The 24494-nt window shown below is 44.3% G+C and overlaps 1 protein-coding gene across 6 annotated transcripts; it reads left to right on the forward strand.

The window, feature by feature from the left end:
* The first annotated feature begins 1556 nt into the window (after window positions 1-1556).
* glsa (glutaminase a) lies at window positions 1557-23639 on the forward strand. Of its 6 annotated transcripts, XM_054769713.1 has the most exons (19): window positions 1796-1935; window positions 5950-6078; window positions 6214-6310; window positions 6412-6530; window positions 9483-9612; window positions 9685-9764; window positions 10210-10373; window positions 10608-10666; window positions 13227-13259; window positions 13339-13397; window positions 13480-13546; window positions 13621-13671; window positions 15621-15797; window positions 15880-16011; window positions 16073-16165; window positions 16245-16306; window positions 16384-16460; window positions 16540-16603; window positions 22562-23639. In XM_054769713.1, exons 2-19 carry the CDS (start codon window positions 6038-6040, stop codon window positions 22707-22709), a joined length of 1653 nt encoding a protein of 550 aa, XP_054625688.1. In that variant the 5' UTR covers window positions 1796-1935; window positions 5950-6037; the 3' UTR covers window positions 22710-23639. The 6 variants fall into 6 exon arrangements, with proteins under 6 accessions (XP_054625548.1, XP_054625599.1, XP_054625688.1 ...); XM_054769573.1 differs by lacking the exon at window positions 5950-6078 and having other exon boundaries at window positions 1557-1935; XM_054769624.1 differs by lacking the exon at window positions 5950-6078 and having other exon boundaries at window positions 1557-1935; window positions 6220-6310.
* Window positions 23640-24494: the final 855 nt, after the last annotated feature.

Genomic DNA, 24494 nt, shown 5'->3' on the forward strand with positions numbered 1-24494 from the left:
TCTGCTGAGCGCACCCATCACCCTCACTGTGGTGATGGGAATTCCAGCTTTCAGAGAATTGGTTCTTATGATTCGGCTCACTAAAAAGTGCCTTTTTTTCTTGTTGCTTAATTTTATTACTAGTGTATAGAACATACATTATATCAGAAGTTACTGATCTCTGATCTCTGATCCCTGATCTCTTACATTTTAATCTTGCGTGCTCGACTCGCAATGTCATTGAATTGTGTCCAAATTCTACTGCTTTTCCTCCAAGTCATTCATTTGCGCTCATTTTTGGTTTCCCTCCCTACACTGTTTTGTTTCTCTCTTTCAGTGTGTGTTCCTGCTGTGTGTATATTCCCCACCCCTCCCCCCCGACTCTCAGAGAGTTGACAGTTGACCAATCGCGTGCGGCTTGACGAGGCAAAGAAATAGAGAAAACAAAGCGTATCTTTCACCTTCAAAGAGTCGAGTCTACAAGCCCCTTCGTTGGCGACTGACGCATCACTGCCTCACTTTGAAACGGGGTGGGAGATATTGCTAATTTTGGTATTGATCTGATACCAAGTAAATACAGGGACAGTATTGCCGATGCAGATACTGATACCGATTGTTTATACTTTACTTGAATCATCAAAAGATTTTGTGATTTCGCCTTTAATTTGTTGATCATGAATATAATCAAAATAAAACACAGGACAAAGATTTTAGACAAATTTAAAACAAAAGAATAAGACAATATTACATATACAGGTAATTGTTTGTGCATAAAAACGCTAGTAGCGATCCGATACTGGTGTTCACATAAAAACTGACACTTTTCTTGACACTTTCTTCACAACACACTATTTGTAATTCACTTTATATCCAAAATTAGCTACAGCTTGTGCATTTTTTGGTGGTTTCTTTAATATCAACACAAACACTGGCGTGGGACATGTCACAATAAGCCATGTCACAATAAGCCATGCAAATAGCTGAATGTTAAGCCAAGTAGACCGAAAGATATGCTGAAAACTATATTTGATGATTCGTGAACATCCAGGATATGCTGCTGAAGGAAGGAATTTCTGACAGAAGCTATTTAAATTCTTAGTTCAAACGTGACCTAATAACATCTTACCACAAGATGGTGCTGTGGCTATTTTTAAGAACAGCTACTGCTTAACAATGTGCACTACGCAGTACTGTATGCCGAAATACTTCGGCGTCACAGCACAACTGTACATTATGAGCTTAAATGAGTATATACTACATTCTTGTCAGAGCACCCAACTTACTTAAAGAACAATTACACTAATTAGATGAACATGCCCTAAAATTGTATTTTATTAAAACCAATCATTATTATTGGTGAAGATAAAACATTCAAAATCGTTTCCAAAGCTCAATTCAAGGGGACATATAAATTATTGAAAAGTAATTGTTTTTTAGTAACAGAAAGCGACAACCCATGCAAAGGTCGACTCAGCGTCAAAAATGTTGGTTTGATGATTGACGATTGATTCGACCAATCGGATTGGAAGTTCTACTTTTGTAAGAACCAATCAAAATCCGTACAGTTCAATGTAGGGTGTGACCCCTTGGTTGTCAACTCCTGCAGTGCATCCATTCGCCGGGAAACCGTTATTATCGCGACTCTATCCTCGATATCGCGTACGTTTGCCTGTTTCACCCTTCTTCTGTTTTAGGGTCAGCCGAACGGGTTGAAATGTTACATTTACGATCAACGGCACTGCTCAAGGAGATATTACAAAGCCAGCTGAAGCGACCTTTGGCAGGCGGAGTCCACGCACCACCTGCAACCAGCTGCTGGTCCCGCTCTCCGGCCACAGAGAGAGCTTTCGCCGGGTGGAGAGCCACGCAACCGCTCATCAAGCACCACGGCGTGAGAAGCTTTTGTTCCAAAACAGACGGACACAACGATGCCGCCAAAGATTCTTCTACAGAGAAGTGAGTAATCAGCGTAGAGGTTAGCCATACCGAACTGCACTGCAAAAAATGCACGATTTAATATCATCACGGTTAATGAGACATGAATGGACCTTATTTTTTCCCAGTAACATTGCTATGGAAAAGTGGCAAATTTACCGTCAATAACTAGGCCGAATTAAAACGAGGCTGCTTTCGTTTACCCCGTTATCAGCTCACGATTGTGTATTGCTTCAAACATTAGCTAGGCCATGTCCTTTAGTTTGTATTGGAGTGGGCATACAGGCTCGATGGCGCTAGTCGTTAGCTATAGCTACCTGTCAGCTACAACTACTGTGTGGATTCAGCATCCTCAGCTTCCGGTTGAGACACCTGAGACCAGACAACTATTGGCTGGACCACAATAGAGCAACCAGCATCACCTTATAAGCGTAAAGGTCAATGTTAGTTAGTTGTTAGTAGCAATAATCGTATTTCATTTCACAATTGTTTACGTTGACTGATAAAAAGAAGTGTTCAGTCAGCCAAACAATACAGGAAGAAAGGTGTGTCTACAATTACTGCAGGGATTGTATCTGTTAAGACCCTGACCTACATCAACGCCGTCTAGTTACTGGATACCCAAGGCTGTGATCCATCTAATAGGGGTTAAAATGTTTGTTGAAATGATCCCGCCTACGTTGTTTTTGCACATATTTCTGTCAAAAAGCCCGCGAGCTGGCACGCTGCCCGGCATTTGTCTTGGCTTCCAGGAGAAGATGAGTCACTCTCGGTTGATCCGTGTAGCACCGCTTCTCGCTGCTGCCAGGAGGGCATCTTCTTCCACCCAAGACACGTTTGCAGCACTTGCAGCACCTTCAGCAATGCAGTTCACCACTCAAGATTGAGATGAGCAATTGAGCCTTAAAAGAAAAGCAGGCACTAATGAGGCCAGCTGCTGTTCCAGATGTTGCAGATATTCCACCTTTGACCTGTCAAATCCTCATTATGGGAACGAGGTTATGGTGAAGTTGAGGTCATGCTGAATAAGTTCTGTCCATATAGATGTGTGTAAATTATTCCTGAGTGCTCATTGTCACAAGTCATTAATATTTTTTCTGCACATTCTCTCCCTCATGTTGATCTGCTTGCTTTACATTGTAAGTATCTTTCTTCGTTTATTTTACTTTTGGAGTCCCCCTCCCCAGTAGAACTAGTCCACCTCCCTAATCATTTCTTTTCAAATAACCCTACTTCCTCTTTTAATGATTAACCCGCACATCCCTGATGGCTTGACGTTAGAGTCAGTTCCGGTATGTGAGGATGAAAGGTTATAATCAGGTCATTGCTGCTGCTGAGTCAGTCAAAAGGCAACACTGTTCGAAACGCTCTCACGTCTCGACATGTCCAAAGTGCTGCCAGCTAAAAAGGCTTTGCTTTTCCTGTCACACTGGCCTGTGTCCCGTGAGCAGGATCCCGTGAGCAGACAGCTTTGTGTAAATCCAATCAGATGTTGATTTGAAGCATAGCTGAGTGCCCTGCTGACCTAACTAACTCACCTGCCTGCTACAAGTACCAGCCAGGTACAGCCATAAACATCCATTCATGTCCGTTAGAGCATTTTGCTACTTCAGTCACGAGATGCACCGATCCACATTTTTTCCACTTCCGATCCAATCCCAGTATCTGAATTTGGACATCTGTCGACAGAGCTGTGTTTGTGAGGAGGTGGTCGCCCACAACCACGTGAAAAGAATACCAGCAAATGTAACTGGAAGAATATCAGAGAACGTAGCCCATGCATTGCCACACACTCGTACACAAGTGCTCAGCCTGACACGTTAACGGCTTCAACACAGAACTCTTAACATCGCACATTGCTTCTGGGTGCCTGCTAGGGCTGCATCTAATGATTAATCTGAAGCTGCTTGTTGCGATTGAGTACAGTCCTCCCTCGCAACTTCGGTTCGACCATTGCTCCCTTGCTGTATCTCGGTTTTTAAAAAATGAAGTAATAAAAGATCGCTGTTCCATGGTTGAATACGGCCTATTATTTGTCAAAATATGCATGCTTAAGTCGATTTGATGTATTTTTGGCATAAATTATGCATTTTCAAGCATAAAAATAGCTAAATATACAAATACAGTGGTGTGAAACATTGTTTGCCCCGTCCTGATTTCTTATTTTTTTGCATTTTTGTTACACTTAAATGTTTCAGATCATCAAACAAATTTAAATATTAGTCAATGACAAAACTGAACACAAAATACAGTTTTTATTAAAGTTTTTATTACTAAGGGCAAAAAAACCCAACCCTACATGGCCCCGTGTGAAAAAGTTATGCCTTCCCCCGTTAAAACATAATTTAACTGTGGATTATCACACTTGCCACACCTGTCCTCAATCAAGAAATCACTTAAGTAGGACACGCCTGTCAAAGTGAAGTAGATTAAAGGACCCTCAAAACCTAGATATCATGCCAAGATGTAAACAATTTCACAAACAAATGAGAAAGAAAGTATTTGAGATCTATCAGTCTGGAAAAGGTTATAAAGCCGTTTTTCTAAAGCTTTGGGACTTCAGCAAACCACAGTTAAAGCCATTAACCACAAATGGTGAAAACATGGAACAGTGGTGAACCTTCCCAGGAGTGGCCGGCCTACCAAAATTGCCAAGAGCGCAGCGACAACTCATCCAATAGGTCACAAAAGACCCCACAACAAAAGTTGAACTTTTTGGAAGGTGTGTGTCCCATTACATCTGGCGTAAAAGTAACCCCACATTTCAGAAAAAGAACATCATACCAATAGTAAAATATGGTGGTGGTAGTGTGATGGTCTGGGGCTTTTTACTGCTTCAGACCTGGAAGAGACTTGCTGTGATAAATGGAATCATTAATTCTTCTGTCTACCAAAAAACCTGAAGGAGAATGTCCGGCCATCTGTTTGTGACCGAAAGCTGAAAACTGGGTTCTGCAGCAGGACAATGATCCAAGTCCACCTCTGAATGGCTGAAGAACACCAAAATGAAGACTTTGGAGTGGCCGAGTCAAAGTCTTGACCTGAATCCCATTGAGATGCTATGGCATGACCTTAAAAAGGCCACCTCATGCTGGAAAACCCTCCCATGTGGCTGAATTACAACAATTCTGCAAAGAGCGCTGTAAGAGACTCATTGTAAGTTATCGCAAACGCTTGACTGCAATTGTTGCTGCTAAGGGTGGCCCAACCAGTTATTAGGTTTCGGAGGCAATCACTTTTTCCACACAGGGCCATGTAGGTTTGGATTTTTTTTCTCCCTTAATAATAAAAACTTTCATTTAAAAACTGCATTTTGTGTCCAGTTGTGTTGTCATTGACTAATATTTAAATGTGTTTGATGATCTGAAACGTTTAAGTGTGACAAACATGCAAGAAAAAACACTTGTTCACACCATTGTATAGACACTTTGAAATTGTGTTATGTAGTATTCTACACTGGTCACCAGACTTGATCAACAGGCTTTTATTGCAGGTTTGAAGTATCTCACAACAGCCACATTAATTCCTTATAAAATCCCTAATAAAAACACAAGCTACTTTGACCCATGTCAAACTAAAACTCAACTCTGCACCCCCGACGTCACTTACTGTCCGCGACGCACTGAGCTCCCACTAGCACCGGAACACACAGCACAGGAGCACATTTACAGAACCCACACGAGTACGAGTCTTATTTATGTCTTAACGGACTTATGTTCTGTTGTTATGTCGACTTTGTTGGGTAACAGGTGTGTAAAGATGAATATAGGGGTGTTATTTCATGTCTAGAGGGCTTTAATAATGGTAACAAATACACTTAGGTGGTCATAAACAGGTTTTGTACACTCTATAAAAATATTGCATTTATTAATCATGAATCCTAGTTTGTGGAAATTCACTGGTCGGGTGGAGGGCTTGTGTGCGGCACGAGTGAGTGCATGTGTGGAGACGGCTATGTTGGCTGATACGCTTGTAGCCATGTTTTCTGACATCATTAAAGCACAGACATGGCTCTTGCATGGAAAATCTCTGCAGGTGTTATCGGAAATATCCAGTACTGGATCGGATCCGTCCCATCCCCACTTCATGTCAGTGTTTTGTGCTGCTTTGACCTTCAAGTATCATGTCAGTCACGGGCAGCGGACCTGACTCGCTACCTGGCTGGTATTTTCGCAATAATCTTTGGTTCACATGCTACGTGCAATATCTTGAGTTGGGAACATTTTCCCAAGCTCCCTCATGTGTCATCTCACCTGTGTGTGTGTGTCTGTGTGTGTTTGCGCGCTTGCGTGTGTGCAGGAGAAGGAAGGCAGGCATTCTGCCCAGTCTGGAGGACCTGCTCTTCTATACAATAGCTGAAGGCCAAGAAAAGATCCCAGCACATAAATTCACCACAGTGAGTTGTATACCAGTATAAGTAAGTCGTCAAGTTTTTGTTTTTTTCCGAACTCACGACTCATTAATCATCCGCCTGGCTGTCCGCTCCGCTCTCAACAGGCTCTCAAAGCCACGGGGCTTCGCACAGGTGACCCCCGGCTCAAAGAATGTATGGAGATGCTGAAGGTCACCTTGAAAACAACCTCAGACGGAGCCCTGGACAGACATCTCTTCAAGAAGTATGTTTTTTTTATTTTTATTTTTTTATTAAAGCTGCCTCATCTCTGCACCATATGAATTATTCAGCATTGCGTCCTCACTTTAGTTTGCCTTGCGGATTTCGCTCAGGTTTTCATTCTACTGGGCTCCAGCACGCTGCCTGAGATGAAGCAAAACAGGGAGGTGTAAAGTATCAGTACACCTCCTCCCCCACTGATGCCAGACTGGGGGGATGGTGGCTTGCTGAGCCATATGACAGCTCACTCCTGACACTTCCGCTACTGGCAGCAATCCATTGCCTGCCGGGGCTTTTTTTTTTTTTTTTTTTAAGAGCTCAGCCTCTGCAGGAAGCACGTGAGCGGCGGGTGGTGTAGCGTGTGTTTTCCCCACAGGGATCCCACGCTATATAGGGATTACAGGGAGTGATGCCGGAGAGATAGCTGAGCCGCCAATGTCTCTGTAAGCAGGGACGCTTCCACCCCACTGTTTTGTTTTTTTAATGGCTGACACAGCCAGGAGCAAATCAAACTTAACTTGGGAGTTATTGGACAAAGTCTTGATTCAACATTGGATACAATCCATTACATGACATTGGACAGCCTGTCATTTGTGTACATAAAAAATAGCCATAAGGAATAATGGAAAATGAAAATCTGAGTCATTCTATCATCATTAAAGCTGTATTATTAACAGTACAGGCATTTTTATATTCTAACCCATAAGCACCCACGCATGTCACCAACACTTTAAAAATGTCCTAAAATTGGCCCTATTCAGCTTTGTGCTTAACTTTAAGTTTAAGTCCCTAAGTGACGTACAGGAAACTTTTTGGAGTGGTTGTCATGTGATGGTCATGTGGATATGGCTTCCCAAAAATGGCGAAAAAGATAGACACATGTGAAGGAGCTAATTTTTTTTCATTGAATGTCATTTTTAATAAGGTGTCAAATATTTTATATTTATGTATTAAAATAAAAAAAATTATTATTAAATAGAATTAATCAAATATTTCAACTGTTCTTACTGGATTTCTTGAGTGAGTTCCTATGAGACGAGCTGCACAAATGTCGCTCTGGCGTATACGTGACACTGAGCTTTTAGCCTTGAAATCGATAAGGAAAGCCTGACGTATCACTTATTTTGAGTTAATAAATGTTCTTTTGTTCAATTTAAAGTGCATTTACGGCACTGAACGCAAAGTTTACCTTTACCATGAGCGCCCAAAGTAATATATGTAATATCACACATCCTTGATGTTCTTATAATTAGTTGTTTTTGTGTTCAAGGTTCCACTCTGTGCGGTGCACTCCTGATCAAAATTTTAAGACCAGTTGAAAAATGGAAAGAATTTACATTTTACACTGTTGGATCTTAAGGAGGTTCTCAGTAAAGCTTCAAATTGTCAAAACAAGAAAAAAAGGCAGTAAGACAAATTATTTTTTGAGTAAACAATTTATTAAGCTATTTTAAACAACCATCAAAGTGAAATAGCTGATCAAAAGTTTAAGACAATAGTTAAAAACACCCTGAAACCCTTCTAAAATAGAAGTAAAATTAAAAAAAAAAAAGGACTCCGTAATGAGTAGCTGCATCATTCTTGTTTATCACCTCAAAAACTGCTTTGGGCATGCTTGGTGCCAGTGTCTCCAGGAGGCTAGTGGGACCATTGCTCCAGGTGGTAAACATGGCTTCATAGAGGGTATCCACTGTCTGGAACTACTGTCCATTTTTGTAAACTTCCCTTGCCATCCATCCCCAAATGTTCTCAGTTGGATTTAGATCAGGGGAACATGTGGGATGGTCCAAAAGAGTGCCATTATTTCTCTGGAAGAAATCCTTTTTTCAGGTGGTCATTGTGAACTGCAGTGTTGTAGTGTTGAAGAATTCAGTCTTTACCACACAGATGAGGGCCTTCAGCCATGAGGGATTCCCCCTGCCACATCTCCACATCGCCAGCTGCTGTTTGACGCCCCTGCACAACCTAAAGATCCACCTCGGGTGGGATCTCCTTGTCATGCCAGTAATGTTGGAAGCCATCAGGACCGTCAAGAATCAGTTTTTTGTCATAGAATAAAACTTTCTTCCACCTTTCAGTGTCCCATGTTTGGTGCTCTTGTGCAATTTCCAAATGGGCAAATGTGGTGGCCGTGAAGGAAACGATGCCTTTGAAGAGGTTTTTTTTGTTCTTCAAAGCCATCTTTGCCGGATGCCGTCTGATGGGTATTGAACTGCACTCGGCACCAGTAACAACCTTCATTTGGGCCAAGGATCGTCCCGTGTCTTGATGGACAGCCAATCGGATGGCTCAGGACAGTGATATTTTTTGGGTCTACTGCTTGACTTTTTTTATTCCATAATCCTCAGAAAAAAAGAAAAGTTTCAAATGACTGTCTTACTGCGCCCAACCTCAGCAGCAGTGGTGTGCTGCGAGAGGCCTTTCTTATGCAGCTCAACAGTCCAACTGCGTTCAAAGAGAGAAAGATTATTGCCTTTGCCATCAAAAGGTCATGACAGTGTGAATACCTGACAGAAAATGACATTGAATCCTCATTTTTGCCAAGATTTTGGCTTTTAAAACCTGTGCTTAAAACTTCTGATCAGCTGATGAACAGTCTGTTTTGTATTTTTGCATTTTTGAGCTCTACTTAAAACCCCAAGGTCCAACAGTGCAAAATGTAAATTCTTGCAATTTTTCAACTGGTCTTAAAATTTGGCTCAGGAGTGTACGATCATCCATGGGGCCTGGGTTAATATGTGGTAAAGCCATACCGTGAATCATGAAAGAAGCAAACCAGTGCTCCTGTTAAAATGTTAAAAAACAATCAATTCTGTTCTCACCTTTGACTTTGATGCCTGATGGTAAAGGTGTGGATCACAAAAGCACAGAAAAGATTTGCCGACCGCCGCGGCACATTTGTATGATTCATTTTATATGAACTATTCTAATAATAAATATTTCATTTTGTGTGCAGATGTGTGCAGAGCAACATAGTCCTGCTCACTCAGGCCTTCCGAAAAAAGTTTGTCATCCCAGACTTTCAGCCCTTCTGCAGCCATATGGACGACCTCTATGAGAACGCCAAGAACCTGTCTGGAGGACAGGCGAGTGACAATACTACGGCCGCACCACTGAGCGAACGGATTCTGATGTGTCATGAATAATTGTTGCTGCAGGTGGCTGACTACATTCCCCAGCTGGCCCGCTTCAGCCCAGACTTGTGGGCCGTAGCACTATGCACCGTGGACGGTCAGAGGTATCAAGTACAGCGTAGATGCCAGTACAGTACAGTAAATACCCGCCCCGCCACGGGCTTACAAAAAAACAAATGGTGGACTCTAAAAATGTTTGATATTCTTAACCAGGGGTTTTCGAGGACCACCTGTGGTATAGCCCTCGCAGATATTAACACATCTTAAATTCAGTTTTACGCCTTACAGGCATACAGTATACAGTTTTTGCACCAACACGTCTTGTCAAAGCATCTACTTTCTGGAAAATGTTGAGTGAATTCACTTGTAAGACAGAGCCCTCTGCTGCCAAGTTATCGTGAAAAATATTTACAGTTTCAAGCAGGGAAAGGAAATCCGCGAATGGGCGGGGTCGCCAATGCCGAACCGTGAATAGGCGGGGATCTACTGTACCTTGGGGGCCATAACTAGTCACCACCGTGTGCCACCACACATTCCCGTCTTTTCCAGGCACACGGTTGGCGACACCAAGGTTCCCTTCTGTCTGCAGTCCTGTGTCAAGCCGCTGAAATACGCCATCGCCGTACATGACCATGGGACGGAGTATGTGCACCGATTTATTGGCAAAGAACCCAGCGGCCTGCGATTCAACAAGCTCTTCTTGAATGAGGACGGTAAGGAAGAGCGCTTTGCACACCTCCGACTGTTATGGCTGCCCGAAAGAGGAGCCGACTCTGGCCCCGTTGCGGGAAGCGGGATGAATTAATGATGAGAGGTTGCTTCTCAGCGGCAGGGGTGTGACGAGACTCCACCTCCACTCCAGCCAGTGAACGATGTTGTACGTGTGATGTGTGTCTCTGGGCTTTTGTGTGGCATTTCTGTGTGAGACTTGTGTTTGTGTGTTGCAGATAAACCACACAACCCCATGGTGAATGCCGGTGCCATTGTGTGCACATCCCTCATTAAGGTAAGGACACGCAACATCCTTTTAAACTGAATATTAACATCAGTGAGTCGGGTTGGCAGACAGAATTTATATGAAACCACATACGTTTGTGCACCCGGGCAGATTATGGTTATAATCATGCTGAAAGGGGATTTGGTGGTAAGAAGCATAACCCGGACACTGTTCGCACACACACACACACACACACACAAACTTCAGACAAGGTTACTGTTGTCGACCTGTATGCAATACTGCCCCCTGCTGGATTGAGGCGACTGACGATGAGGAGTTCTGAATTGTTTGGGTTGTCTTACATGAGACATGGTGTCCAAGTCTCGTTGCAATTTTTACAATTTAACGCATCTTTGACAAACGCAAATGAATAGACACAAATGTGGAAATGATTTAAAAATGAGGAGGAGACGAAGTGCGGGGGCCATTTTGGCTTTTTTATTTTTTCGGCCCTCAGCATAGGTAACTGTTTTGTTTATTTTGAACAGGCAAAACAATTTACATAGCAGTACATCACATGGTTACACTTGCGCACTTCAAAATGTCCATGAAGGAGTCGAAAGCAACACAGTTTATTAAATCCTCCACCTTCTCCTTTCTTCAGCAGCTGCTGATAGTTGTTCACTTCTTGTGTTTAACAGGTACCACTTGTTTTTCTAAGATCAATGAAAATAATAATATAATAATTGTATTTATACAGTCGTCTGTCGCCACGTGCGGTTTGAATTTTGCAGCTTCATTCTATCACAGTTTTTCAAAAATTATTAGTTTTTGGTTTTAAATATTTGTATTTTTTTTACATTTTTTTATTATTTGTTATTAAATATATATTAATATCGTAAATATAGCGCTGTTCTATCTAGTCCGACTGGTGTGTGTCCCACCTAGTCCAGTTGCGATCGATTCAATGCTCTGAGAATAATTAATACCGTAAATCATGCCATTTTGTGGTTGAATACGGCTTATTATTAGTTTTAAAAAATGCACATTGAAGCAGATTTTATGTATTTTTTTTTGTCTAAATTAAGCATTTTCCAGCATAAAAGTGGCAAAATGAAGTAAAATACAAATATAAGGCATTCAGCAGACGCATTCAAAGATGCTTTGAATGATATGTAGCATTCTGCACTGGTCACTAGGTCACAGTAATGTTTAGTGAGACACACAAACGCCAGACTTGATCACCGCAACACGTTTTTTTATTGCAGATTTGAATGATCTCACAACAGGAACAATATGTTTGTTTCTATTAGGGGTTTTTATTAGGGCTATCCAGTCTGGCGGGTGTGTGTCTCACGGAACATTACAGTAACATTACTGACACCTAGTGACCAGTGTAGAATATTACATATCATCGCAGCGTCTTTGAATGTGTAATCTGAATGTCTCATATTTGTTTTTTACTTCATTTTTTTCATTTTTATGCTTGAAAATGCTTAATTTAGAAAAAATATATAAAACCACAAAACAGCGTGATTTAATAATAGTTTTTGAAAATCCTTGAAATTCAAACCACAAAGTGGCGGCTAGTATTGTAGATTACAATAATAGACAAAAAGGAAAAGAGAATACAGAATGAAGACTTGGGTAGTCAAGTATTAAAAGCAGTGTTCAACAGTTTTGAAAAGGATGAAGATGTTTTCTAGTATAGTTGGAGCTTGTGGATAACTTCCTCAGTGATATAAATGGATAGATGAAAAGTAATTAAATGATAGCAATAATATAGTTGATAAATGAGAAAATAAGTACATAATAAGTCATAATAAGTACATAAATAAAATAAGGGAGTAAAAGTAAAAAGAATTTTGTACAGTAATCGATCATAAATGTTGTATGATGTTAATGTCTTCGTTAAATAATGAGCGTAAATAGTGATACAGAAGTAAAACATTCTGCAGAGAATGGATAATTACTCAGTGTAGTCCAGATAAAGTGATATAAGCAAACAAATAAATGCATACTGTGTATGATGTATAGATACTGTAGCCTGGCTTAGCATATATTGACCGACACTGGATTGCTTTTAGCATCTTTAATGGACAAAATATATCAAACTGCCCCCACTTGCACCCCTAACTGGCACCATCAATGTTGTCCTCAGGTGTTGTTGGTGGTCCAGTCCTCCCTTTATCCAACACTGTCCGGTCTCCATTAATATCTTGTGCCACGCACAAATGTAAATTGGTGGATGTGACAGTGGAACATGTTCCATTCTGAATCCTGTAGTTTCGCTTGGTGCAGTGGTTCTCAAACTGTTTACAGTGGCGTGCCCCTTCAGACATTTGACTTGAAGATGTACTCCCTTCTCCTGCACACTTCAAAAACATTAACCTTTTATTCTTAACTTGAAATATTTAATATAATTAATTTGTTAATTAATTTTATAGTATTTCCGGGTTGAAAATGTGTATTTTGCAAGGTCACATTTTGCTAAAGTTTCACAGGAGCACTTATAAATAGATAAGTAATCATCCTACATATCTTTTATTCCAGTTTTTTGTGTACACGCTGTATAAATTGTTGTGGTAATGCTAAGAAGATATGCAGCAGTGATGTGTTTGTGTTCCAGCAAGGAGCGAGCAACGCTGAGAAGTTTGATTACGTGAGTAACACGACACACGGCAACTATCACTGCAGTTTCCCTCCCGCGTGTCCTTCAAGCATCCCGATGAACTCCGCAGGTCATGAACTTCATGAACAAACTGGCCGGAAACGAGTATGTTGGCTTCAGCAACGCCACGTGAGTTGGAGGCTGCATCGATACGCCAACTGAGGCAATGAGGAGATGATCAAGGTTCATCCTCCTCTTCTCTTTGTCCCAGGTTCCAGTCAGAGCGCGAGTCTGGAGACAGAAACTTTGCCATCGGCTACTACCTGAAGGAGAAGAAGGTCAGATTGTAGGTTGTCTTCTGCCAAGCTAAGACATATCATCATTTTTCTTTTTTTTGTGTGTGTGCTTGTAGTGTTTTCCAGAGGGAACAGACATGACCTCCATCTTGGACTTCTACTTCCAGGTAAAGATGATCAGCCAATGTGCTGCGCAAATGGAGTTTCACTAAATTGGTCCGAAAAATACTACGGGCGGTTGTTTTTGTTTCGTAGTAACGATGGGCTCCCATAAATGATTAATACTGTAGATATACAGGCAGCGTAAGACTAGATTGTCGCGCATCGCCGCACTGAGGAAGGATGTCAGTTTTGTTTTTTGCAGTTATCTTTTTGCCCTGCGTTATGTCTCCCAGGCGTAAGGTAGCCACTTCCGATGGCGGATTGTCAAGTGAAAGTGAAAAGTGAAGTGAAATAGCTCCACATAAATAGTAGCGCTGACTACTAATTAGAAATGGGTACCGCTGCACTCGCTTTCTAGCGACCGCAAAGCAGCTGCACATCGCGCCAAAGAGGAAACAGGTCACCACAATAAGAACACAAAGCAGGAAACAACGTGAAAACAAAGGAAAACCAAAACTAAAGTCCAACCTGTCATGAGGAACATGACATAAAGCACTCTTTTTCTTGAACTTGAATTGCATGTTGCAGTATTTAGCAGTGCAGTGTTTATCTGTAGAACGTATCACAGTAGAAGAAGCTTCATGTTTTCTTTACATGGCAGAGTTTAAGGGAAGAGCTGCTGCTGATATCGGGAATGATGTTATTAATGTTATTTAGGGACGTGTAGGGGACGTGTAGGGACAAGCACAACACTAGATGGCAGAAGATGCAGAATTATCCACCTGTTTCCATTCATACAATAAGCAGGGGTGTCAAACTCGTGCCATGGAGGGCCGAGACGCTGCAGGTTTTGTTGCCACTAAAGCAAGTGATTTTAATGATCCACACATCTTTCTATTTAAGGGAAGGAGCTCATCAATTGAATCAACCTGCTGGAGAAACTGGTTGGAGAGAAAACCTGCAAGGTCTCGGACCTCCATGGCACGAGTTTGACACATGTGCAATAGAATCATGTCATGCTTATCCAACTCATAACCCCTTGATTTATCACGGTTAACTGGTTCCAGACCCAACAGCAATAAGTGAATTTCCGCAAAGTAGCATTCAATATTAAAATATGGAATAAATGGAAAGCGGTTTACAATCTTCTAAATACGGTTTTTAACATTATTATAGCCCTCTAGACATGAAATAACACCACTGTAGTCACCTTTACACTCCTATTAAGCAATCTAGTAGATAAAATCAGAGGCAGTAAGACATTGGACATAAATAATATAACAGGCTCACACATTAGCAGTTCCTTGTGGGGGGGTTTTCTGGACAGCGTACTTGCTGTAGGGGCTATTGTCATTAAAGTATTGTAATGGTGGCTTTAAATGGCTTTACTCTCAATATAGTAGAGCTATTAAGAGTAAATAACACATTTAAGATGTACAAAAAAGGCCTTCTCATGTGTGTCACAGTAAATGTGTTCCCAAGGAGACCTTAGTGGCGGGCGGACAGATGTTTGGTGCACAGGAAGTGACATTGGAAGTTCAGAGTTGAGTTTTAGCTTGTCGTATATGGCCCCTACAGTAACCCGTGTTATTATTATTAGGATTATTAGGTTATTATTATTGTGCCTGTTGTGAGATCATTTAAACCTGCAGTAAATGTCTTTTCTGGTGATCGTCTGGTGCTTGTCTCAAGTACTGACACCTAGTGGCCCATGTTGGAATGCTTCTTCTGCTTTGTATTTGTATTTTAGTACATTTAGCCATGTTTTATGCTTGAACTTGCTTAAATTTAGGCCAAGAATAAGTAGATTTTGCTTAAATATGCATGTTTTTTTCACTAATAATAGGCCACATTCAACCACAAAACAGTCATCATTTATTTATTAGTTTACATTTTTTGAAAAACCGCAATAGTGAGGGCGCAATGTTCATACCGCGATGTAGTGAGGGACGACTGTAATCCACTCTTTAGAGATGATATTCATCCATACAGAGTCCCGTTTCTTTTCTGCCAGTTGTGCTCCATCGAGGTGACCTGTGAGAGCGCCAGCGTCATGGCAGCCACCCTCGCCAACGGCGGCTTCTGTCCCATCACAGGAGAGCGGGTACTGAGCCCGGAGGCAGTGCGGAACACTCTGAGCCTGATGCACTCGTGTGGAATGTATGATTTCTCCGGGCAGTTTGCCTTCCACGTCAGTACCCGTGAACATTTAAAGAAACTTCTGCCGAGTACTTCTGACGCTGTGAAGCTCACTTTTTTTCTTTATTTCTTAGGTGGGTCTGCCAGCGAAATCTGGCGTGGCCGGCGGGATCCTGCTGGTCGTTCCAAACGTCATGGGCATCATGTGTTGGTCTCCTCCTCTCGACAAGCTGGGCAACAGCGTCAGAGGCATCCAGTTCTGCACGGTAAGCTTTTCCGTGTTCAAAGCTGCAAAAGCGAGGTGACGCAATTCTCGTTTTGTCGCAGGACTTGGTGTCCCTCTTCAACTTTCACAACTACGATAATCTCAGACACTTTGCAAAGAAGCTGGATCCTCGTCGAGAGGGTGGAGACCAGAGAGTGAGTTACATCTGATGGAAACTGCGGGTTGTGTTTGTGTGTACTGACCTCCATCTTGTCAACTTTTGCTGCCTTTCAGGTGAAGTCCGTGATTAATCTGTTGTTTGCTGCCTACACTGGAGACGTGTCCGCCCTCAGGAGGTACAGCATCCTTTAATTCACATCAACGCCGTCCTCTTTGCGTAGCTCTCAGGCTGTTTTGTTTGCTGGTGATGCAGGTTTGCGTTGTCCTCTATGGACATGGAGCAGAGGGACTATGACTCCAGGACGGCTCTGCACGTGGCAGCAGCTGAAGGTGAAACTCTGGCACTTTTAGAGGGTTTCTGTTTCGGGGGCTTATTTATGTGCGTGTGTGTGTGTGTGTGTGTCTTCAGGCCACGCTGAAGTGGTTCGCTTCCTGCTGGAGGCCTGCAAGGTCAACCCGGTCCCCCGAGACAGGTAACAACCGGAGGAATGATTAAAAAGTGGAACACATTTATGTCAACCAACTCTTCAAGTCTTCTTATTACTAATGATGTGGACGTACACGGTCAACCGCTTTTGTCGACGTAACATTTGAGACCCAAAAGTCGACCCGTTTATATTGACATGTGTTGTAATATCGTCAACTTTGACACTATCGCTAAGGAGCGTGAAGCCACGACAGCACATAACTCGTAAGTCTAAAAACGTGCGCACAGCAACTTCCTGCTCAGTATCAGTATCGGCTGATATTTGCATCGGAAATGAGGTGTTGGACAATATTGGTATACAGTAATCCCTTGTTTATCGCAGTTAATTGGTTCCAGACCAAGTTAGTGAATAATAATAATAATCATCATAATAAGTGATAAGTGAATTTCTGCGAAATAGGACTCCTTATTTACAAATGGAATATTTTCGTAGTTAGAGCATAGGAAACCTATTTATGACTGTCTAAACACTGATTTGTAACACAATTAGAGCCCTCTAGATATGAAATAACTCCTATTTCACAATATAGTAGTCATAATAATAACAAATTAAGACATAATATAGACTCACGCGTTAGCATTGGGAGAGTTCCTTGGTGTTTCGCTTTAATGACGATTCGATTTGTATCACGATTCGTGGTTGCCGATACGATTCAAGGACGATATTGTTTCATTTAGAACAATACGATCTGAAACGATTTTGTAACTTTTTAGCCAAAAATTCGACCAGTGTGACAGGGAGTCGGGTATAAATGATGAATGATGCTGACATACTTAACAATAAGTTATCACTGAGTACAAAAAATGCAATACAAGATCAGGATGAACAGAGGGTGGTATAGCTTGCCATGAGTAATTATTGGCTTTAAATAGTGCAATCCAAACCTGCACTTTGCACCCATTGGGGGACATTATGCAAATTACTTAGCAAGTGAATGTGGTGTGGTATCTTCAATTAGGTGTTGAAACTTTCTCACCTGATCAAAGCCGCCATTTGAAAGAACTGTGCAGCTGCTAACAAGGAGTACGGCCTCCTTGTACCTTTTGCCGCTGAGAGGGTCGGGAAGGATCCTCCGTCTGATGCGCTTAACAGCGACACTGAACAGGATACCGTGGTGTGGTGACGGCTTCCCGGCCATTCTCCCTCTCCTCCTTCCGCCCCGACACAAGCAAGTGCGCGCCATTTATTGCTTCTGCGTACGTGAGCAGACACACCCACCTGTGCCCAGGTGACCACGCTCCTCTACAGCTGTGCAGACTAAATACAGTGCTCACCACCAAACCTACCACCCGTCTCCTGCAAGCAAGAATACACAAAAGACAGACGTTTCGCAGTGCACTTATGTGTTTTCACCTGGACACGCCGCGCTGGATGATGACGTCACTGCTACTGGGCCGTCAACTACCATCTAGAGTCGTACAAAATGTCCTTACTTTGCATATTGTCCCCATAAATGTCACTTAAAAGGAGCTTCAAATAAGACCCATTCCATTCCATTTTCCTCCGCTTATCCGGGTCCGGGTCGCGGGGGCAGCAGTCTCAGTAGGGAAGCCCAGACTTCCCGGTCCCCGACCACCTCCTCCAGCTCCACCGGGAGGACACCGAGGCGTTCCCAGGCCAGCTGTGAGACATAATCCCTCCAGCGTGTCCTAGGTCTTCCCCGGGGCCTTCTCCCGGCTGGGCATGCCCGAAACACCTCACCAGGGAGGCGTCCGGGAGGCATCCGGACTAGATGCCCGAGCCACCTCAGCTGGCTCCTCTCGATGTGAAGGAGCAGCGGCTCTACTTTGAGGTCCTCCCGGATAACCGAGCTCCTCACCCTGTCTCTTTGGGTGAGTCCCGCTACCCTACGAAGAAAACTCATTTCAGCCGCTTGTATCCGCGATCTCGTTCTTTCGGTCATGACCCAAAGCTCATGACCATAGGTGAGGGTGGGAACATAGATCGAACGGTAAATTGAGAGCTTTGCCTTCCGGCTCAGCTCTCTCTTCACCACGACGGTCCGGTACAGCGACCGCATTACTGCAGACGCTGCGCCGATCCGCCTATCGACCTCACGCTCCAACCTTCCCTCACTCGTGAACAAGACCCCGAGATACTTGAACTCCTCCACCTGGGGCAGGACCTCATTCCCAACCCGGAGGGAGCAATCCACCCTTTTCCGACTGAGAACCATGGCCTCGGATTTGGAGGTGCAGAGTCTCATCCCAGAAGCTTCACACTCAGATGCAAACCGTCCCAGTAAACGCTGCAGGTCACAGCCCGATGAGGCCATCAGGACCACATCGTCTGCAAATAGCAGAGATGAGATCCTAGTGCCCCCGAACTGGACTCCCTCGACACCTTGGCTGCGCCTAGAAATTCTGTCCATGAAAATTATGAACAGAATCGGTGACAAAGGGCAGCCTTGGCGGAGGCCAACGTTCACCGGAAACAGGCTTGACTTACTACTGGCAATGCGAACCAGGCTCCTGCTCCGGTTGTACAAGGACTGAATGGCACGTAGTAGCGCGCCACCAATCCCATACTCCCGGAGCACCCCCCACAGGACACCGCGAGGGACACGGTCGAATGCCTTTTCCAGGTCCACAAAGCACATGTAGACCGGTTGGGCAAACTCCCAAGTACCCTCCAGGACCCTTGCAAGGGTGTAGAGCTGGTCCAGTGTTCCGCGACCAGGACGAAAACCACCTTGCACCTCCTGTAGCCGAGGTTCGATTAAGCTGGTCCAGTGTTCCGCGACCAGGACGAAAACCACCTTGCACCTCCTGTAGCCGAGGTTCGATTAACGGTCGTACCCTTCTCTCCAGCACCCTGGAATAGACTTTCCCAGGGAGGCTGAGGAGTGTGATCCCCCTATAGTTGGAACACACCCTCCGGTCACTCTTCTTGAAAAGGGGGACCACCACCCCAGTCTGCCAATCCAGAGGTACTGTTCCCGACTTCCACGCAATGTTGAAGAGACGTGTCAGCCAAGACAGTCCCGCAACATCCAAAGCCTTGAGGAATTCAGGGCGAAACTCGTCTACCCCCGGAGCTTTGCCACTGGGGAGCATTTTGACTACCCCAGATACCTCAGCCACGGTGATGGAACTGTCCGCGTTCGTATCCTCAGTCTCTGCTTCCTCTATGGAAGGTATGTCAGTGGGATTGAGAAGGGCCTCAAAGTATTCCTTCCACCGCCCAACTATATCCTCAGTCGAGGTCAGCAGGCTCCCGTCCCCACTGTAAACAGTGTGGACCGGGCACTGCTTCCCCTTTCTGAGGCGCCGGACGGTTTGCCAGAACCTCTTCGAGACCGACCGAAAGTCGTGTTCCATGGCCTCACCAAACTCCTCCCACACCCGAGTTTTTGCCTCGACCACCGCCGAAGCCGCGTGCCGCTTGGCCTGCCGGTACCCGTCAGCTGCTTCAGGAGTCCCACAAGCCATCCATGCTCGATAGGACTCCTTCTTCAGCTTGACGGCAGCCCTGACCTCTGGTGTCCACCATCAGGTTCGGGGCTTGCCGCCACGACTGGCACCGACCACCTTGCGGCCGCAGCTCCGATCGGCTGCCTCAGCAATGGAGGCACGGAATAGAGCTCATTCGGGCTCGAAATCCTCGTCCTCCCACGGGATGCAGGAGAAGCTCTGCCGGAGGTGAGAGCTGAAGACTCGACGAACAGGAGACTCTGCCAAACGTTCCCAGCACACCCTCACTACACGTTTGGGTCTCCCGGGTCTGTCCGGCATCCTCCCCCGCCATCTAATCCAACTCATCACCAGGTGGTGATCAGTTGACAGCTCAGCCCCTCTCTTTACCCGTGTGTCCAAAACATGCGGACGCAGGTCTGATGATACGACTACAAAGTCGATCATAGACCTGCGGCCTAGGGTGTCCTGGTGCCATGTGCACTTATGGACATCCTTATGCTGGAACATGGTGTTTGTGATGGACAAACTGTGGTTCGCACAGAAGTCCAACAACATCACATCGCACGGGTTCAGATCGGGGAGGCCGTTCCTCCCAATCACGCCCCTCCAGGTCACACTGTCATTGCCCACATGGGCGTTGAAGTCTCCCAGCAAAACGACAGAGTCACCAGTTGGGGTGCTCTCCAGCACCCCTCTGATGGACTCCAGGAAGGCTGGGTACTCTGAACTGCCGTTTGGCGCGTACGCACAAACGACAGTCAGGACCCTTTCCCCAACCCGAAGGCGTAGGGAAATGACCCTCTCGTTTACCGGGGATGACTCCAACACAGAGGCACCGAGCCGGGGGGCTATTAATAAGCCCACACCAGCTCGCCGCCTCTCCCCTGCAGCAACTCCAGAGTGGAACAAGGTCCAGCCCCTCTCGAGGAGTTTGGATCCAGAACCCAAACTGTGGGTCGAGGTGAGTCCGACTATATCTAGTCGGAATGTCTCAACCTCTCTCACAAGTTCGGGCTCCTTCCCCGCCAGAGAAGTGACGTTCCATGTCCCAAGAACCAGATTTGGCCGCCGAAGACCAGGTCGCCTAGGTGCCCGCCCTCGACCGCCACCCAAAACGCAATGCACCGGACCCTTATGCGTGCCCCCGCAGGTGGTGGGTCTACGGGGGGGAGATCCCGTGTGGCTTCTTCGGGCTGAGCCCGGCCGGGTCCCACGGGTGAAAGCCCGACCACCAGACGCTCGCCTGCGAGCCCCTCCCCCAGGCCTGGCTCCAGGGTGAGGCCCCGGTATCCCACTTCCGGGCGAGGTGCGGTCTCTCCTCGTGTGTTTATTCATAGGGGTCTTCTGAATCACTCTAGGTCTGGCCCGTCACCCAGGACCTGTTTGCCTTGGGAGACCCTACCAGGGGCATATAGCCCCAGACAACATAGCTCCTAGGATCACTCGGGCACACAAACCCCTCCACCACGGTAAGGTGGTGATTCACGGAGGGGTCAAATAAGACCAAGTGAGTTAAATATGAATACTGAATGAAGTGAATCGACTGATCGAAAGGGGACGCAACGAATCAACTCTATTTCACAGGTCAACTACAACTCCCATGACCACCACATACCCCGAAGACGATGATGTCACGGACAGGCAGACTTTCGAGTAACATTTAAAGTCTTTATCATTAAAAGTGCTTTGAAAAAACACAGATCCACATCAAGCCCGCCGTGCTTAAATCCACTGCTCTATTTCATAGTATCGATTCAATTTGAACTGATGTTAGATGGATATATGTTGTCAGGAATGGAGGCTGGCTGAACACAGGTCGATGTAGTTGAATCATAGAAATATACAGTATAAATCGATGCATCGATGTAGGGAATGAATCGTTACACCCTTACTCGGCTTACTTTGACTGAATGTGTAACATTTGTATTTAGTTCATGAAGTTGTATGACACCCCCACCAGCAGTGTAGTCCAATAACAGTGACTTACCCCCCTCTTGGTCTCCTAAATCCAGTTCTGGTCAGATTTCTGTGATGAAGAAAGTAGTTCCGCTTAGTTGCTGGGGACAATTAAGTAAAGAGTTTGGCTTCTCAAAACAATATGCGTTCAAAAGATAAATACATTTGCATCACAAAAATGCCTTCTAAAAAAAATGAGACCTCGCAAAACGCTTGGCGTTATATATCTGTCTCCCGCCGGTTATCCCTGCGCACTGTCGCCTGTGCGTTTGTGTGTATGTGACGAAGACGCTCGCATCTACTTCCGCGACGTTGTTTACGCATGTGTTCCTCGGACAACTGTGTCGGGTATATCGGTAAGAAAGCAGATATCGAGCATCTCTGCAAGATAAAACTCCCATCAATCAAAGTTAAGATGCGTAAGCAATGGCTAGTTTCGGTTATGACGACAACCGCTTAAGTCGACTTAAACGGGTTCCCCTGCTCTTCGTCATCGGTGCAGCGCCTTGAACGTACAAAACAGCTGAAAATGCACCGGAATACGAATAAGCGCTGTCACGTCCCGTCACAGGTGGGGAAACACGCCGATGGACGAGGCGGTCCACTTCGGCCACCACGACGTGGTGACCATCCTGCGCGATTATCACAACCTGTACAGTCCTCAGGAGAGCCCGGCAACAAAGGAGAACGCAGAGAAGAACCTAGACGGCATGCTGTAAAGGAGGGGACGCTGGTCTGATGACAAAAGCTCTTAATGTCGTCGTCGGTGGTGGTGTTGTGCTGCATTCCTCTGTGTCCTCTTGACCTCCACTCAACTTCTAGTTTTGCTTGGGAGTTTTACTGTCGTTTGTGTTTTTGATAGGCTTTACTTTTGTGATAACGTGGAGGATGCTACCAGCCAAAAGCTGAATGCTGGCTTCATTTAGTGGCAGCTGGTTATGTTTTTACCCTGAAAAGAAAGTAGACGAGTACATCAGACAAAACGGTCCTCCCTTTTTATCGCCATGTGGTGGAATGTAACCTCCCTCAACACTTGGCAAGTTATGTATTTGTATTTATTTCAGCGACAAGTCAGTGTTTGTGTGTGTGTGTGTGTTTGTGTATAAATAGGTATATTGTGGCTTTCCATGGGACACATGATGTGAGTCTGTACAGTATTTAAACTGTAAAATATGATTGTTTGCGCTGTGGAATATTTAACACAGTTGTACTTATTTATTTGCTATTTATTCCGTATTGTTAAACCGTTAGCCAAAGTTTGTTGTGTGACAGTACAGCAGATGTCACTGCCAGCCTCATCAATCATCGCAGAGCTTTTTGGTCCTTCACCTAAAATGAAGGTTTTCATTATTTTCCTGTAAATGTTGTGACAGTTTTTACATGTTTGTAGCACAGATTGTGAACTCGTACTATACGGTTGCTTCTCAGGAAGGAAACTTGGAGAAAGCAAGAGAATGGTTAACGTGTGTGTGGATGTTGACGGAAATAATCGAAGCACAATCAATGCCCAGTATTTCTGACACATTTGTCACGCATGAATGCTGTTGGTTGTAAGGAACGCAGACGTGACTGTTTGTTGTTGCTGCTGTGACTGGATATATATATATATATATATATATATATATATATATATATATATATATATATATACACTGCTCAAAAAAATTAAAGGAACACTTGGAAAACACATCAGATCTAAACGGGGGGAAAATGATCTTGAATATCTTTCCTGATAATAAGTGGGTGATGTATTAGTGATGTGGGTGATGTATTAGTAACAAAATGATCCCCCAGGACACCATCCGTAGTCTCATTAGGAGCATGCCCCGACGTTGTCAGGCATGCGTACAAGCACGTGGGGGCCACACAAACTACTGAGGATCATTTTGAGTTGCTACAATGACATTTTAGCAAAATGGACCAGTCTGCTGCATCATTTTTTCACTTTCATTTTTGGGGTGTCTTTGATTTCCCCCCCTCTATAGGGTGATCATTTTCATTTCTATCAAATTATGTGGCATCATTTTGTTACTAATACATCACCCACTTCTTATCAGGAAAGATATTCAAGATCATTTTTCCCCCAGTTTAGATCTGATGTGTTTTCCAAGTGTGTTTAATTTTTTGGAGCAGTATATATATTTATATATATATATATATATATAGTTCTCACAAGTATATTTAATAAACGATTGAATATTCACTTGCTGTTTCATTGGGTCGTGGTTTGTTCAGAAAACAATAGAACATGGCTGGCAAAAAGACGAGGCACTGTTCAGAAAATTTAAAAAGCGATTGGACGAAGAGACTGGCATTCATTGTTAGCTAATCAGATTAAGGAGTAGGACAAACTCAACCGATGCCCTTAAGCAGCCCGTCTTGTGAAAAGTGGAGTCATTGGCTGCGCTCAATCACTGGGCTTCCATACTTGACGTTTTATTTTGATTGCATACGTGCTTTCACAGCATTTTGGCCACACAGTCAGGAGATCGGGAAGACTTGGG

The sequence above is a fragment of the Dunckerocampus dactyliophorus genome, chromosome 1 (genome assembly GCF_027744805.1).
Source record: "Dunckerocampus dactyliophorus isolate RoL2022-P2 chromosome 1, RoL_Ddac_1.1, whole genome shotgun sequence".
NCBI classification, from domain to species: Eukaryota; Metazoa; Chordata; class Actinopteri; order Syngnathiformes; family Syngnathidae; genus Dunckerocampus; species Dunckerocampus dactyliophorus.

Excerpts from the sequence above, each read along its gene's own strand:
- glsa (XM_054769573.1), top strand. The coding sequence starts at position 1,694 with ATGTTACATTTACGATCAACGGCACTGCTCAAGGAGATATTACAAAGC. Across the intron at positions 16,307-16,383 it reads GACGTGTCCGCCCTCAGGAG|GTTTGCGTTGTCCTCTATGG; the intron begins GTACAGCATCCT and ends CTGGTGATGCAG. Across the intron at positions 16,461-16,539 it reads GCACGTGGCAGCAGCTGAAG|GCCACGCTGAAGTGGTTCGC; the intron begins GTGAAACTCTGG and ends GTGTGTCTTCAG.